Consider the following 18,280-nt stretch of genomic DNA (forward strand, 5'->3'; position numbering starts at 1 on the left):
CGTGGTGTGTGCTCGCTGGTCATGAGTTTTACTGCAAATGGGGGGGAGCTCAGCACATCTAGGAAATGTTAAAAATATTTCAGATTTATTTAAAATGGACAAAATCTAATTTAAAGCAGCCTTTCCTCCTATCATGCCCCCCTCTCCAGCATCTCTAGAAAGTTACCCTGATGGCTTCAGTTTTTGCTGTGTTGTATCAAAACGTGTCACAGGTTGATGACTAACACTTACTGACCCACAGAAGTTCCAGGTTTTGTTTTTCCTTTCTCCCTCTGAACCATCTCTCAGTTTGAGAATATCTGCCATTAACATCTCCATGCTCTCCAAAGATTCCATCTAATTAAGGCAAGGAACCATCATTTGTCCATAAAAGCTAAGTTTCCTGAAACAAGATGTTATCGCTGTTGTTATCTGGAATGTGTCGGTGATGGGTGAGGACCACTCATCCTCTGGAGGAGAAAGTCTGTCACATGGTCACTCAGAGTGTTAAGGTACCTTGTGCTGGTGAAATCAGAAACAAAATTAAAAGATGACAACTTTCATCCATAGTGCAGAACTGGAATTTCTAGTCTATTCCATCAGAAGTTCAAGAAGTTGGGCCAGGCTGACTCAGACCTGGCCAAGGAGCCTGTTTAGAGTTTACCCACCAGCAAGACGTGACCGGCAATGAAACGACTGCCCCTTTTTCTGATTTGCTTTTTTCTTGTTCTTGCTCTTCTTCTGCTTATTCGCACCTTTGCTTTTATCTGATTTCTTTTTCTTTTCATCCTCCTTAAACCACGGCCCCCAGACTCCTCCGTTGAGCTTGGGGTTACTGCGAGGGTCCTTGGGCGGGTAGCGGACAGGCACCGCTGTCTTGTTGAACTGCGAGAGCCTCCGCAGCAGCTGCTTCACCACCTCTGGGTGCTTGGCAGACAGGTCCACGCGCTCGTAGGGGTCGGCCGTGATGTTGAAGAGCCACACGGTTTTCCCGGCTGACCAGGAGACGCGCTCGTTGTGCCAGCGGTTGGGACCCGCGTTGCTGAAGGCCTGCGGAGGCACCCAGTCGCTGTATCCCGGGTTTCCCGTCAGCAGTTTCCAGTGATTCACTCTGATGGCAGACTGGATGGCAGTGTTCCAGATGCCATAGCCAGCGGCCCAGGAGCCGTTCTTGGCTTTGGTGTAGATCGGGTCGATGTTGTGCAGGATGTCCACCCGCGGGGAACGCCTGCCCTCGCTGATGGTCTCCCACACATCGTAGCCGTCCAGCTGGATGTCTTCATCGATCTGCCCCTCCGCCAGGGTGATCAGCGTGGGGAACCAGTCCGTGATGTGCACCAGCTCCTTGCACACAGATCCTTTGTTTTTCAGAAGGGGGCTGTGCACAAACCCAACAGCGCGGATACCTCCTTCCCAATAGGTGCCTTTGCTTCCTCGGAGAGGCCAGTTACTGCCTCCGGCCATTGGCTGCCCACCGTTATCAGAAGAATAAATGATAATGCTGTTCTCGTAGTAGCCATACTTCCTCAGAGCCAGGGTCACGTTATTTATGGCCTCATCCAAGCAGGCCAGCATGGCTGCGTATCGCCGCCTATTGATGTTGTTTATCGAGCGGTAATGTTCAAAATACCTGCCCGGCGCCTGAAGAGGCGAATGGACAGCTTGGTAGGCAATATACAGGAATATGGGTTTCCTGGGGTTATGAGAAGACAGGATCTGCTGCACTTTCTGCGTGTACATCTGTGTGGAGTAGATGCCATTGTCATGGTCCCAGGCGGCGTTGTCGTTCTCATACAGGTCGTAGCCGCATATCCCGGGGCTGTCGCACTTGAAGTGGGTGTAGTAGTCGCCGCTGCCCAGGAGCGAGCCGAAGAAGGAGTCGAACCCCCTCTGCGTGGGCATGCACTCCCTGCGGTAGAAGCCCAGGTGCCACTTGCCCACCATGTGAGTGGAGTACCCGACCTCCTTGAGCTTCTGAGGTAGCGTGACGTTATCCAGAGGTAAGCAGTTGGGCTGCGTCGGCCGGATGATGGAGTGCTGCAGCCCCGTGTGGATCTGGTACCTGGAGGCAGGAGGAGACAGGCATCAGGCTGGTGGAGGAAATGCTCAGGTGCAGGGACACCCTAACCCTAACAGAAAATATTCCTATGCCTGCCACAGCCTTCTCTGTGTCTGTGTGTGCTGCTTTCAAAGACCAGCTTGGTCACACTATCAAATCTTTCCTCGTCTCACTGCTGCATGAAACGTTTCCCCCCATGATCTGAGCTACTCAAAATACCTACAAATACAGGAGAACAGGTACTTTGAGGCGCCCTTTTTTCCTCCACATGTATCCATTTAACAATGACTATAGAAAATTACGTGGATAAATAGAATTTTTACAGTGCCTCGTAACTCGCTAACGGTGAACGTATCTACAGCATATAAAAATGCTGGGCTTTGAGTGTGTAAGAGCAGTATGTTTAAAGGATGGGATAATAAATTCTGCAGTGCAGTACAGGCTATGTGTAAAGAATACATATGGCCTCCATATGATTAGAAAATGAATCCAGCATGGGCAGCAGTAAGTATCAAAAATCAAGGGCCGATATATTTATATCAGTTTGTCACTAAAGAATAGACTGTAACAGCAGATAGTAAACCAAAGACAACTTCTCCCTGAGTGTGAGAATAGGTTCCATTCTCAGCCATGCATAGAACAGCCAGGTCCACCAATACTGCGGATCTCCCCCAAAACCAGTTTTTATTAATTTGTGGTTGCAGGAGTTGGGGCTTCTTGACATATTCTGCTGGTATTGTCAATCTGATTGGCCTCCTGAGCTATCTAGAAAATTAAAACCATTAGGCTCTGCCTGTCCATAAATAACTTAAAGTCTGCTTTCATATGAGGGCTTCCTGGCCAAGATCTTGGAAGGCGCCATAGCTGTCTTTAATGGCTGGCAATCCGTAAGGATTGTGTAACTCCCATTTAATTCTGGAGCTAATTTCCACGGAACCAGAAGCTCTGGCCTCACTAATTGCCTGCAGAAGCTCTGGGTGTTGTGCTGCTCTGGACCCAGCGTGCTGCAGCGCTGCTGCTGTGCTCTGCCCCCGCTGGCCCCTCTGCACAGCATTGTCTCTGGGCAGGCTGGGGACCTGGAGCCCTGCCACCCAATTGTCCCCAAACTCACAGGCTGGTCCTGACAACGCAGGAGGTGCTGCAGGAGAGAGTTAAAGCACACCCTGAAAATTATGGGTTTCTGGGATCTACACTTTGCTTTTGCAAAAGAAATGTCACGCACACACAAGTCCCACGTCCTTCCCAGGGTTCAGCTGCAATAATCTCCTCTTAAAACAGGTAAACTACAACTAGGAAAGCCAGGCAGTGCCCCATACTGGAGCTCATTCCGTGTTTGGGACTACTGAGGGAACTATGTCCACAAGGCATTTCATTTCCTTCCCCTTCTCTTTTCTCTGCCTTGTTAAATCCTTTCAGTAAATTCCCATTTTTTGATCCAACTGGAAAAGTCCTTGTCTCCATCCGGCTGTTTTAGTCAATAGTTTCTGCTTTCTTAACTCTGACAGCCTCCTCGATCACAAGGTCAGCCCCCAGTCCCAGCTGGGCAGTTTCTCCCCTAATAAGCTAATTTTGCTGGAGGTCAGGATTTTCTCTAAAGGGATCCTGTTGTGACAGAGACCCTTCCACCCTTCTCCTCTAGAAACTGAGAAACTGGGCCTGAGGGGAACAGGACACAGAATGTGCAAAACACTGCAAACCAATGTGCCTCTTGGCAACGCCTGCACAGAAAGCATGATAGTCAAACAATGTTAATTCCCATCAAGAATTCCTAAAGCACCATGCAGATTCCCCAGCGAGGGCTTTTCAACTGGAGATCGAAGCACGAGATTCCTACACTGTTAATCTGACAAATACTGAACCAAAAAATATCAAGAATTAGCCTCAGTCATACAGGCATTCAGCAGTGCATCTTGTTTCAGCAGTGCCCTCAGGAAGTTATTCAATATGCTGGCAACAATGCACATATAACATATATCCATCTATATGCACATACATTCCCTGCTGCTGCCCTTTTGCAGGAGGCTTTGGTGTGTTTCCCAGATGTGTGTGTGTCTGTGTGCTATTTTTGGCATGGCTGTGCTTCAGAATATACCTATAGGCACACAGAGACACATTTTTATACTCAAATGTGTAAAAAGGGATCTGCAAACCAATACATTTAAAGTCAAAATATTTCAAGTGTAGAAAAGCTTCAAAGAGATATCAACCTCTGATTTCAGAAGATTGTTCACCATTACAAAAATGGTCAAGATTTGTTCACTTTTCTGCATGACATGCCTTTCTAATTGATTCATGATGTTGCCAGTATTTTTTTTTCAGTGAAAGTATTTCATTTTCAAGGGACTTGCAGAGCATTTATAGGAAAGCAAAGTAATCTGAGCAGTAAACAGGGATGATATGGAAGCAAATGGCATTAATAGCAACAGGAAGTGTGTCTCAAAAAGACTGTTTTGAAACTGTTCTTAGACTGTGCAAGAGGAAAAAAAAAACTGACCCAGGCAAAACATAAAGGGATTAAGAGGCAGATGCTGATTTTGGGGGAATTCTCTAGCAGAGAAAGTCATGAGCTTACCAACTGCCATGAAACCTCTGTGAGATACATCCTATAGATTTCATATTGCTTCCATTTTTTAGAATAAATAGGTTGAATTTAATCCCAGATGCAGAAAGCAAGTTAGGACTATGAACAGTCTGGAATTCATTATTACAATTTCAGCACTAGTAACCAGTCAAATCTAAGCAAATGCTGAGAGGCCACAGAATCTAATTTCATCGTTTTTTAGACTTTGACCTTCATGGGCATTATTTACATAAAAGCAATAAACTGGTTAGAGTCTGTATAAAGAGTAGGGGTTCAAGACTTGGGAATACTTTATATGCATGTGCTGTGCTCTCCTTCTCCCTACTCCTCTGAGTTTCTGGATCACAGGTGTCTCCTTTAGAATACATGAAATCTGAAATTTGAAGAACAAGGAACTAAGTAAAATTTGTGCGAAATGTTCAGCCAATAAGACGCATATCGAAAATTAATTTCTCTTTGCTACACAGGGATGGCTCTTTGTGCATTTTCCACTCTTGTTTTTGTTTTCCTGGTGTGTTATTCAGATGTTCACAGTAAACCTACTGTGATAAGTGTTGCAGCCAAGGCAGCTGCTTGGTGCTGGCTCACTGACACACTGAGCTGTTTTCTTGTTTGTAGGGGAAACTTTAAAGCAACGGCCTCCCTCTGGGAGCATCCTTATGACTTCATAGCCCTTTGCCTCTTGGATGCTCAGAGAAATATTTTAAATAAATAAATAAATAAATAAGCAGATTATGAGTTCCTGAGTATGAGTTCATGACACCCCTTTTCAACACGAGCTCCCTTCCTGTTTTAGTTTAGAGTGACACAAAGCTCAGGCAGTGGCTTTCACGTTGCTCCTACCTCCAGTCTCAAGGTGTAGAGACCATTAAGTTGCTGAAGGTCAACTGTACATTGAAGTGCCGGAGTGTTATGGATGTAAAGCACCACGGGCACACTGGAGTCAATGAGATCTGAGCCTGAGGAATGTGCCAACAGTGAGAGGCTTCACTTCCCCCTTCTGATGCCCTCAGAACTGAATTAGTTTCCAGTTCTCATCCGCAGAGCAGGAGATCGGTGACAGAATCTGTGCACGTTTTCACTGCTATTCCCCCACAGCAGAGAGCGGGACTGAAGGTCTGTGGAGGGGAAGAGATTCTCCTGGCACGCCTCACATCCCCTACGCAGCCTCACACATATGTAGGCCAAACCAGCTTTCCTTAAAAAATCTTTCCCTAAGGAGTTTTCTATTGAGTGTTTTCCCCCTTAACTTCAGGGTGGGTTCTGCACTGAGGAAGAAGCTGGGATGTTTCTAATTTCATAATGAGCATGTACAACACTATTGATTTCAAGCTCTCACAATTTTTCAATACTGCATTAATTGTCTTCAAACCGAGATTCTTTTAAGGCTCACTGAAGATTAACAAAGAAGCTCAGTTGGAAGTTTCTAATTTCAGGAACTTTTGCTTGCATAGCTCTAGTTATTACATGTGGAAAATGTATTTTTATTATGCTTGCTAGCTCAGGATATGTTGAAAAAAATCTCTATTTTTAAAATAATAAACTCTAGTCTAGGATTTAGAAAAGAATATTTTAAATAAAAACCCCACATGTGCCAGGAGTTGCACAGAGAGTGACAGCACTGAGGTCTGCATGCTACATAAATCAAAAGGATCATTATTGACGATTGTGCATTTTCTTGTTAAAAATAATAAAATACAACAAGGAGATACCAGTCTAGAACGTAGATTTAGGGGTCACTAAAGAACAGTCTTTGACATCTTACCTGAAACTACTTGTATAACACAACAGCTAAAATAGAGGAATTCCAGGTGAGTGAAAAATGGAGAAATCTGTGATCTTGGGGACTCCCAGTTCTCAGAGGTCCAACTTACTGGGGAGAAAGACCCCAGCATTCTATTTGTCACCAGCAAATCATCAGAAGTAGGACGCAATCACCAGCAGGAGAAAACAGACACAATGTTTTATAGCAGACTCAGGCTTTAGCGTGGAGCCCACAGGCTCTACGTTTGAAAAAGCTGTTCTTTTGGGCACGGATGTTCACTCTCAGTCACCTCAAAGTTGTTCTGAGTTCTGTAAGGTGCTTGTGAGGGAAACAGGAGATGTTCAGGAGCTCTTCTGCTTTCAGTCTTCCACCCAGGCTGGTGAAGAGCAGGGCAGGGGGATGCCAATCATGGGCATGTTGGATATGGACCAGTGTGAAAAAATCACACAAAAATGACTCTGCAGCAGAAATATCTGCCATAAAAACGAAATGTTTCATGCTGATTATGCTGAGGTTTTTAAACCTAAACTCAGAGTAAAGCTGGAGAAGGGGTGGGTTGATCCAGGAGACACTGGGGCAGAGCGTAGAGCTGAGCTGATTTAAATGAGATGCATATAAAGCCATCACAGCCTGACATTACTTGCTTCCAAGCCATCAGCAAGTGCTGGTCCCTTCAGACTAATGACAACAAAGTCAGAGTGAGTAGCCACAGTGCTTCTCTCTCACTGCTATTACGTCAATTTGCTGAGAAGCAAAATGTCTCCTAAATGTTCATGTCCTTCTTATTTCCATTCTTTTCCTAAGAGACTGATGACAAGTCTTGACTTTGCTGATTTCCAACTGCCAAGCTCCCACGTGAGCCAAAGCAGACAGTGGCACCTTGGCACTCCTTAGGGAAGCACATTTGAGTCTCTGCTCTGGACAAGACCGTGTTAAACTATGTCCCATCTATCCCATTCCTTCAGTGTTTACAATCTATGGCAACTGTGTATGATCCCATGGGATACACTTCTAAATGCCAGCATAGAAGTTTTCATGCAACATAGTCTGCTCAGAGCCTATCCCAAGGAGCCCTGAGCCTACACTATGTAAGTGCATAGTTCAGCTTTCAAAAATAGCAGAAAAAGACAGTTTTCTATATTGACTCTATCATTCATTATCTATCACTTAACCATTTTTATCTTCTGGCTGATGACTTGGGAATTTTGGTGAAGGTGGGTTATGAGTGTAAATGGATCAGAGAAGAAAATGCAACATTAAAGACTAAATGCAAACTCCAAACCTTCACAGCCTTTCACTGTGTCAGCCCACACAAATCAAACCTGAAGTGTTCACTCAGACATACACACACACTCATTTCATCCTCAGCTCTATCCCTTGAATTTTTATGTGCTTATAAATCAGAGCAGAAGAAGTATCTACTTCTAAACCAAGTGTTTACATAAAAAAATCTAACTCACATTATTTACTGTTTTATCACTCTGGCAATGCTATTGCAAATATGTCATTTGGAAGATTCTGTATCTTGCCCTACTTTCAAGTTTTTCATTGTCGTTTTAAATCAGTTAAGGCTCTTCCATCAAATTCAGGAAAAGAAAAATAAAGTAGCAATTTACTTGCAGAGTAATAATGTTACCAGTTTTGTTCCATGACCTTTTTCCAAGGACCTACAGGAGTTGAGGTATCCTTGTTTAACCAAATGCGATTTGGATTTTGATCTCAAAATGAACTCAACCCCAGAATCATTTCAAAATTCTGATGTCACACCAGTGCTGCCATTTGGTCATTTAAATAATGTCCTTACACCCCAATATTATTTATCCTGTGAAAGGGATTTTTATCACCTGACACCGAGAAATGCTTGAAAACTGGGGAGCCACGCCACAAAATGCTGTTCTCCATAGCTCTATATTTCAACAACTTTGTATCTCCAGGATATGCACCAGATCCTCTCTCTTTTATCTTCCCAACTCCTGCAGATGCAACTGGCACCCCAGGAGTGAGGCAGAGCTCAGCGAACAGTGGGAAAGCAACTGTTGTCTCCAGAGTTGTGAGCTTTAAAGGAAAAATATCTGACTATGGGACCAAGCTGGGAGGGAAAAGAAACAGAAACCTTCATCTGCATTTCCTCGGGGTTACTCTGCCTGGTTCCAGAAGCTTGAACTTTAAATCACCCTCCACATTAAGCTACAATTAGTATTTTCATACACTAATTCCGATTTTCTACAAAACGTTATTAAACTGGCAGCCTATCTGCTACTGACCTTTCCTATCACTGAGGCAATTTATCTGCTCCAATGGGAGGACAGCAAGGATAAAGGAGAATGTGGGAACTGGCAGCAGCTGGAACGCACATGTGTATATGCAGCTATTGTTTTTTTTGCTCCCAGTTTGCTGCAGCTGTGGAAACAGAGCCTAACGTTTCCAGCTTTATCACTGTAATTCATTTAGGAAAAAGGGGGAAAATGTGTGATTGCATAATCGGTGCTCGCGGTTTCATGTCTACATGGGAGTGACATGGAAAGAAAACAATTCGACTAAATGCTTTGCATGCCAACCACAAATTCAGACCTCACCACCAAATTCTGGGCTCTCAGCAACAACAGATCCCAGCGGATATGACACCTAATCACCACGTTACAAGGGAAAGAAACCTAAAACGACTCTGTGATTAGTTAGAGATGAATTTTTAGTCCTGCTTTGGTCATTTTTGCAGGAGAAAAAAACAGAGGAAAAGGAGATAAATGGAGTTTAAAAAGTGCATGCTGAAGAATCCCCCCCTCGGGTACTCCCAAAGTGAGGCTGGAGCAGGACCAGCACGCCTGCTGGACAGGGACACGGCACATACCAGTTTGTAAAGCAGAGATGCCTTCATTCCGGCCTCTGCTCTCTGCTGTGCTGGGGAGAACAGCATGCCAGAGTCTCCTAACATCCCAGATTAGTCACTGTTACAGACAGGGCAAAACTTCAAGGTGTCGCATTCTGTCTAAAAGAATATATTAATTGCTAATAACACAGGTGTTTTTATGTGACAGAAAATAAAAACCTGCCATGTACATGTGTGAAATATTTTCCACCTAATTCTGTGACAATTTAGGAAAGCTGGTTCATCTTCATACAGGAAGAATTTATTCAGTGACTGCACCTAAGGGACGTGAAAGATATTTATTATATGGTTGCCTTTCATAAGAAGACATCTCTCATAAAAATGACATACTTGATGGCAGCCCTTAAGGTAGCAGCCAAACAGTTATTGTCTTACATTACTCTCTAATTAAAGTACTCATTTTGAGCATTTAGTACCATTTCTGAATTAAAACTGTCCTTATCTATTATTCATACATCCAGCACTTGGAGCCTATATCAACCCAAATGCTGTAAAATGACCTTGAATTGACAGCAAGGACAACTGAGGGCACAATGACAAGATGTAAAATACAGGTTAACAACTACCACATGACGGGCTTATATGGCATCATTTGAGAGAGTTAACTGCTTTATAATCAAAGAACATTATGACATTGAAAAAAAAATTAGGACTATGTTCTTCATGCTTCAGAGCCATCTGAAGTGTTTTAGATACCTTCACAAGATGCAAGTTTTGTGACAGCTGTGATTTTTTATTAACCACTGAACAACTACATAAACACACCATTTCTGAGTGTGACATTGGAGAGCATCGTAGTTCCACTTCTTTAGTGAGCATAAGTGTATCACAGGCCATTCAGTTTCTTTTGAATCCTTGGATAAGTTTTAAAGACAGCAATTTAAAATGAGAGATAAATTATTATTGTGAGAGTATGATGATCAAGTGGTAACACCCACAGCCTCCCTTTAGTATTGATAATAGAAATATTATCCTGCTCTGTGAGATGCTGCTCTCAAGCTCAACTGTCTCCAAGATTCTATTACAGGACAGAGAACAGATTCTGCACCCCTTAATCAATATGTACCGATTTAAATAAAAGGATAATTCCATCAATTTCAACTGAATACGCTTCTACATAAATTTTTGCTCAGAGTCATCAAAGTATCAAAATGAGTCTATGAATTAATGCATCAAACTCCTTTTTTTCATGTGGAGGTTCATTGGGAATGCTGATTAATTAAGAAATATTTGTGGATGATTATTTCTGTTTCATCTCAACCTTGTTATTCTATTTGTTCTCACTTAATGCATTCTATCACATAACATCATTTTAAAACGTGTACATGTGCATCAAAAGGAAATTATTATCTCTTCCTCCATCCCTGGTGTATCGCACAGCAAACCAAGACAGCAGGATACCTGGTGTAGGTCTTTAGAGTTTAATTATGCATTTCAACCAGTGGCATTTGATTCTGCTGCATATGAAATGATAAGGTGTTACTCAGTACTGAGTGTGTAATTCACTTAAGCAACCTAAGCTTAAGTTTTACAGAGGCTGCAGTGCCCACACAGACCCCTCTTGTTTAAGGTCTCATTCTTGGCAGTGAGAGAGTGATGCCCATTACTGCTGTCCCTACAGGTATCCTGAGACAGACACCACCCACAATTTCTTCATGGCACCCCAGAGTAATTTTCCCAGAAAAGCTACAGCCCTGATAATATGAAGAACAGCTTTATGGGGACAAAAGAAGACCCATTTTGACTCTTCAACAATATTGCTGGTTTTCTGGGCTGACACGTAGTGGCAACAGCAGCGGCACTGAATCATTAGGAAGAGGAATAACATTGCCTTGAAAGGGAGGGAGGGCTGGGAGCCAAGAGATGCTGTCTTCTGGGTTCTGCACAGTTTTCAGCCTGAGCATCCCCACTGACCTCCAGTTCTTTTGTCCTTCTGACACTTTGATACCAGTTTCTGAGTTTTTTGTGTTGCTCATCCCTTTGAGCAGGAATGGAGCTATGTCTGTCGCACAACACAGCTAAAGCTCAAAATGGGCTTTTTAGTCCTGACAGAAGATGTGGCAGGATGCAAATGAGCCTCACCCTGATGCTAAACCAGTTTGTAATTGGACCTGTTAAAATACAGTGCTTACAGGCACCTACTTATTTACAGTGATTGCCAGCAGTTATGTATGAGTTCTGTCACATATTGCTGGCTACTGGATTTTCTTTCTATTGCCTGATTCACCTGAGAAATATATTAAAACCCCTTTCTCAGAACTGACCACAACATGCAAGTTCGGTTTTGATCAAGACAAACGCACTGTATACGGTTTCTAAAGAAATAATGGATTAAGATAATAAGGTATTGCATTAACCTGGGTCCCAGATGACAGGTTCTTGACTGACAACATGGGGAAATGGAACATCTTTGTTTACTCACAGGGGAGATTCCACAGAGAAAGGAACTGCTTTCACTGCCAGTATCTGAGTGGATGTAGGTGTGCTGTGGTAGCACAGGGAGAAATAGTGGAGAGCAGCGTTGCAGGGCTGCCAGTCAGTTCTGTGACAATTTTTAACTACCACATCAGAGATAGTACACACTGTATAGTACAGCATTAAAAAGTGAAGTAAAATGTCTGCATTCAAAGCACCATACGTTGGAACTCAAAAGGAACAAAGCAACTTCAGGAGGTACGTGACCAGCTCACTGCAACCCATGGTTGGAAAAGACCTCTAGGATTGAGTCCAACCAGTGACCTGACAATGCCAATTCCACCACTAAACCATGTCCCTGAGTGCCACATCTACATGTCTTTTAAAACTCTCAGGGGTGATGACTTGAGCTTCAGGTGGTTCCAGAGCTTGACAATCCTTTGGGTGAAGAAATTTCTCCTACTATCCAACCTAAGCCTCCCCTCAGCACCACTTGAGGCCCCTCCCTCTTGTCCCGTCACTAACGGTACTTGATGAAGCTCTGTGGTACATCACAGGGAGGTCTCTGCTCCTGTAGCAATGGATTTGAGTTGCTACCTTTGCCCCCTGCCCAAATTAGGCAAGGGCTAGGAGAAATGTAAGGCTGCTCTGTGGAGCAGCAATGCGATGGAATTGGAGAACTCTCCGTGTCACATTTGATGGTTGCAAGACACCATGGCACGGACAGTGCGAAGGCCCCTCGCACCACCCTGCTGCATTTCTCCCTCTCCCTCAGCCTCCCACAGCAGATAAGGGAACAAACTGGAGTTAATATGGGACAGAGGTTAACAGCACATCTGTTTCTAGGCCACTGTGCAATGAATAATGAAGAGATTTGGAAAAATGCTTCTTTATTTCCCTCCTAAATCCGGCTTAGCAAAACAAGTAGTGCTCTCTTGGATGTCACTGCCGCACTCCCTAATCTCTCCTTACTCTCATTCACACTGCTCCTCACTCACATCTTGCTTTGCTGCTTGCATTGAGGCAGTGTCCAAAAGCCTCACAGGAACTGGGGCTGTGGTGCAACATCCCTGGAAATAAAATGGAGCATAAAATAGAGGAGGGAATGGAAACAGGTGCCCTCTCGCTGCTGGTCCAACAAAAATCTAGAAACAGAGTTTCTTACATGTCTAGCAACTATGTATAAAAGCAGACAAAGCTTACATAAAATATTTGCTATAAAATGTTAATGTATTAATGAAGCTGTGCCTTATTTAAGATGCTAGTAGGTGATTTTGATCCCAGACAAAATACCACAAAAATGACTCATGTAATGGAGTGAGCTGGGTAAGAGTAAGTGAGGTGTAAATGGGACACACACAAAGTTTTGGCAGTGTGTGCTCAACATATCCAACAGCTCCTAACACATTAATGGAACCTAGGTAGAGATACCATCAGCACTGTATGCTGCCTTCTGTGGGGCTCTCTCCCCCCCGTCTGAAAACATTTATTTAATAGAGTGATATCAGCATCACATACCTTGTGAGAAGGGATTTAAGGACAAACACCCCCTGGAAAATGAAGATTACACATTAAAGATTAAAAATAAAATTCTGATTCTTTGAGAAACACTAGTTGTTCAGGAGAAAGGGAAACACATTTAGCATTTATCAGTGTGTGATTCATTAAATAGCTACAGAGCTCTGACTTGCGAAGATCCCTTTGTATGGATAGAGCTTCTACACCTGCTTAAATTCCTTGCAGACATATGAGCTTTCTTGAATGGGATGGATTTAAACAACTGGCTGTTCTTGAACTAATGTTTAAGTGCACTTCCAAAGGAATTTTAGAAATCACTCTGTATTTTTTACAGCTAAAGACACAAATAGGGATTCTCAAAAAGGTCCCTAAATCTCCATGAAATCAATAAAAGTTACAGGAACTAACAAAAGACCACTGATTCCCTATCTGCATTATTAGGCTTCCCTTAAAAAAAATCTGGTCCTTCAAGATGAAAAGGACATGCTCTGTTTTCTCAGAGGTGCCAAACTACAGTTATCATCATCACAGAAAAGCAGCTCCTAAATATTTGGTCTCCAACCCCAGGGCTTCTGGAGGGAGCCAAGCGTTAGTTGGAAAACATAACAGCAAGATCATAACCCATCCATTCTTCTGAAGCACAATTAACTATGTGGAACATTACTCAATCAGTGGCAAGTAACTTGTGGCTTCCAAATCACTTACGTCCTGTCCAGGTTGTGAAATTATGGATTTCAGTGGTTAATAATCCTGGCAATGACATCAAAATTAACAAGATGGTGTACTGCCAAACAAAGCATCATCATTTAGAATCTGTTCTTGTTATTTTCAACATTGTTCTCTGGGTGGGGATAGAAATTCAGAAACTGTGGGGATTGTAAAGAGAAAAGTGGGAAGGAGAAGAGATAAGAATCAGGCATGCTTTGCATCTGTCTTGAGTGAGGAAGCTAAATATTTCTTTCCTCTTCAGGAGACAGGAGGGTTAAGGGAGGAGCAAATGAGCCCCACAGCAATTTGCTGACATTGTGTAGCAGCATCTGTGCTGCCACACCACAGAGAGGTGACGAGTGGTGACACCACCACAGAGCAGTGTCTGTGTTCAGGGCATGGGAACATGTCAGGAACACTGCTGGAACTCCAACATCACATCTGCTCAGCTTTGTCTGCAGGAGACTTTGCCATTCCCTAAGCAAATCTGCGGGGTGTAGCTCCAATGGGTCACACAGGAGACAAGGAGCCAGAGGAAGCTGTGAACCCTCCAAAGAGCATGTCAGCTCACTGGGTGACAACATTCTTATCTCTATTGTCCCATTTGTGACAGCAGTGTATAACTTGTCCCACCAAACATAAATCAACATCCCTGTGTACAGTTGTACAACTTAAACACAGTAAGTCATTGCCAAATTTGCAAATATTGTCAGAGCACTGGCAGATCACCTCACCAGGTTTCTCACAGGAATGGGTGCACACTATAAAACACATTTTCAGCTTGTTCTACCAACGCGCCCCTGCAACTTAACCACGCTGCCCTGGTTCTGCACAAACTCTCCCAGTTGGCTTGTTCAATATTCAGCACTAAATATATTCTGAATTCTGGTAATCTGGTTGCGTGACTGCAAAATTCCTCAACAGTCCATTTCATGCCCAGCTTTTCGTGAGCCGTGCTCGATAAACTGCAGGACCGACTTCTTTGCTATTATTTGTGTTAAAGTCAAGCATCTGATCCTCAAACCCAGGCTTAGCCTGTGTGTTCAAAATTAAAACGCAGGGGAGGTGGCTAAAGAGTCAGCAGCAGCAGAATGGGAGAGCAGCAAAAGGTCTACAAAGCCTCTGCTTGCATTCCTTGGGAGCCAGGAGTCTGGGTTAAATATGCATTCTGGCTCTGACCTGGAAGTTTCTCCCGAATTTCTCATATAATCTACTTCATCAAGAGGGAAGCAGTGCTGATGGCCACCTGGGGGAAATGCAGCCATGTCTCCCAGTAAGGATGGTGACTGCCGCACCACGCTAGGGAGAAAGGAGATGAAAGAAAGAAGGGGAAGATGAAAAATCCATAAAAACCACATTAGAATCAAAGTGGAACTTAGTGATTCCAACAGGGCTTTCTCCAGTGAGCACCATTACCCAAAAGTTTAAATTATGCCTTTCAATATTTTTTTTTACATTTTCCTCTAGAACTTTCAGTCCATAGTATTTTAGACATAGAGCCAATATAAGATCAGTATTTTAAAACCAATTAAGACACTTATCTAAAAATCCAGATAAATTAAAAAATCTGAATGACCATATCCAACGACAGTGTAAAGGACACCATGAGCCAGCTAACAGACAACAAAATTTTCTCTCAGGTTTTTATTGCCTGGAAGTTCAGATTCTTTTTTCTGCTGGGGGGGGGGGGGGGTTGTGGTGTTTTGGGGTGATTTTCTTTGAGAAATCATTCAAATTTAAACAATCCACTATATTTTCTGATGTCGCTCTCCTCCTTCCCCTTTTCCCTTGCAAATTACATTACTGTAGCAAAAAGAACCCGACAACAAAATCCTGTGGCAAACTAGTTTTCTGCAGTTGGTCACAGTGAGCATAGCTTCGACATGATGCACCCAACTGGAACAATAGAATAGCAAAAAACTGAATTAGTGGATTTGAAATGGCAGACATCCTGGGATAGCTGTGGAAAAGCCATGGCTGGACACACTTTCTCCGGAAATATGTAAGTTCAGTTCAGTTGTGGGATGGGAGAGGAAGTTTTCTGCTGGCTCTTCATTTTTTGGTATGTTACATAAGCTCCCTTTCCTCTTTACTTTTATAACAGCACATAAATATTTTATGAACTATAGGCCTTTGAACTGTGTTGCTCTGACCCATTGACTGATTCTCATTTGCCTCTCTGAAATTGCATCTCAAGTGCTTTGAGAAATGCATCATCCTGGGCTGTCAAATAAAACCCAACATAAACCCCACAACAGTAATTCTGTTTGTTGCCAATGCTACAAGTCAACTCCAAGGACTATAAATTTCCACTTAATGTTAATAGCGAGGTTGCTGGAGACATTGGTATGCTGATATATTAAAGGCATAAAGTGCACACAGCTCTTAGTCCATTCTTCATACGCCTTTAGTTAGCCACCCCCAAACAAAAAATAAGAAAAGGAAAAAGGGAAGAACAGCTCCTCTTTCAGTGTGGAGTAACATAAATCCTGATTTTCACCAGCAAAATAATGGCTAGGTATGTCTATGGATCTTACTGCACATCTGGAATTATCTCAAGGTGCCAGTGATACCCAGGTTGTTCCAAGGCAAGCTGAGGCTAACATCTGGTGCTTCATAAAGTGCACAAGATTTCCTAGTATTATGGAAAAGTAAACATCTAATGTCAGACATTTAACACAGCCCATGGAACTATCCCAGTCCCACGCTGCTAAATAGCTCTGCAGTGACTACATTTTCTAGAATCCTCCAAACTCTTCCAGTTCAGGAAAAGAGCCTTTGTTTGTTTTTTTCCTTTCCCCTCCACTTCTTCTCATCTCTCTTCATTCTCATTCCTATGAGATGAAGGATGAAACCCCATGCTCGAAAATACAGCCAATTGCAATTCTAGGATCTAAGCTGGAAGGATTGGTTTGACAAGGAAATACCTCCTTTTCTTCTGAGATTACCTGCATTCCCAGTACAGAGTCTGAAATTGCTATTTCAACTCTTTCTCAGTTGGACTCAGAATTAAGATGTTAGCTTCACCATGATTTAGAGCATTTGCTTGTGGACAAACCTCCTTTTTATTTCATTTGCTCTGGAAAAAAACTCTCATCAGTATTCCTTTTGAGCCTATAAATATCCTTTGCATCAGCCACATTTAAAGATTTTATGTGCTGCAATAAAAGCCTCTCTGGGTCACTGGGGTTCCCTACTGGGGCCACGGAATCATGGAATGATTTAGGTTGGAGGGGCCTTAAAGCTTATCCAGTTGCAAGCTCTGTGCCATGGACAGGGAACCTTCCACCAGAGCGGGTTGCTCCAAGACCATCCAAGCCCTATTATCACCTATGTTATAGGTAATAATATAGCTAATACAGCTAATACAGCTGCAGATATTCTGCTGGTAAGAAACACAATACTGGAGCCAACAAAATAAAAAGCTTTGTATCCTGCCCATCCACTTGTTTTTCTTTTGCTTTTCTAGCTGAAAAAAACCATTTTTCTTATTTCCCCACCTTCTCTTGGGAGGAAAAAAAGAGAAGAAAATTCTCATTCTCTCCTCAAATCTGCAGTTTCCAAGGTGTGTTATTGAGACAAGAAAATGCGACAAAACAGCAATTTGACAATGGTTAAAATTTTCAAGTGCCTGACTACTATGGAGCTCTTGATTAGCTATAGATGGAAGAGACAGATTTGAATTAAGTAGCTAAACAAATGGAATCACACGAAGCACACTTTGCCTTCTAATAAACCCCCAAAATACACACATTATTTCATGCTCTCAGCAGACAGAATGATTTCTCCCACTCACTCCCTCAGGAATGTGCTTAAAAAATTCCACTTCTCCCACCCTAGTAACTCCTCCTTCAAAATTCTTCCCAATCATGACCATGGTTTCAGCTGCTTTTTAAAAAGCCGTAGATGGCCTTTCAGTACTTGCAGGTAGTTTATTTTCTTGAAGAGAAATGACAAAAATTAAACACTATGCCTGTACATTGCAGTTTTCCACCCTAAAGCAAGCTAACAGGTGAAGTAGCAAAAAAGACTTTAAGACCCAAGAAGCTGCAGTGTCCATGGCTCAGGGTCTTCCTCCGTGTTCACGGTGACAATCACAGTTATAGAATCATGTTCTCCTTCCCAGAAGAACTTTTGCTGTTGGCTCAGGCCCAGGTTGGCCTCTTGCTTGCCTGGCACTATCATCCACCTACCCCAATTAAGACATGGTTTCTCTCTTCCCTCACTTCCTTAAATAATGAATTGATGAGGTGTGAATTCAGAACAAGCGATATCAGCAAACACACACAGCCTGGGCACGCTTGGTTTTTTCGGCACTAACACCCAAGTGCCATAAATAGGTTAAATCCTCTACTGCAGTGAAGGGAA

At 42.9% G+C, this 18,280-nt stretch overlaps 1 protein-coding gene across 1 annotated transcript in view; it reads right to left on the minus strand.

Annotated features, from left to right (window-relative positions):
- Nucleotides 1-639: 639 nt before the first annotated feature.
- The window catches only part of ARSJ (arylsulfatase family member J), a gene marked incomplete at both ends in the record, with an annotated part of 33,063 nt that continues 15,422 nt past the window's right edge, over nt 640-18,280 (minus strand). The window contains one exon of the mRNA XM_082281423.1: nt 640-2,041. Coding sequence (XP_082137549.1) covers nt 640-2,041 — 1,402 coding nt within the window. The remainder of the gene's footprint in view (nt 2,042-18,280) is intronic.

This window comes from Coloeus monedula (assembly GCF_965178545.1).
Source record: "Coloeus monedula genome assembly, chromosome: 5".
Taxonomy (NCBI): domain Eukaryota; kingdom Metazoa; phylum Chordata; class Aves; order Passeriformes; family Corvidae; genus Coloeus; species Coloeus monedula.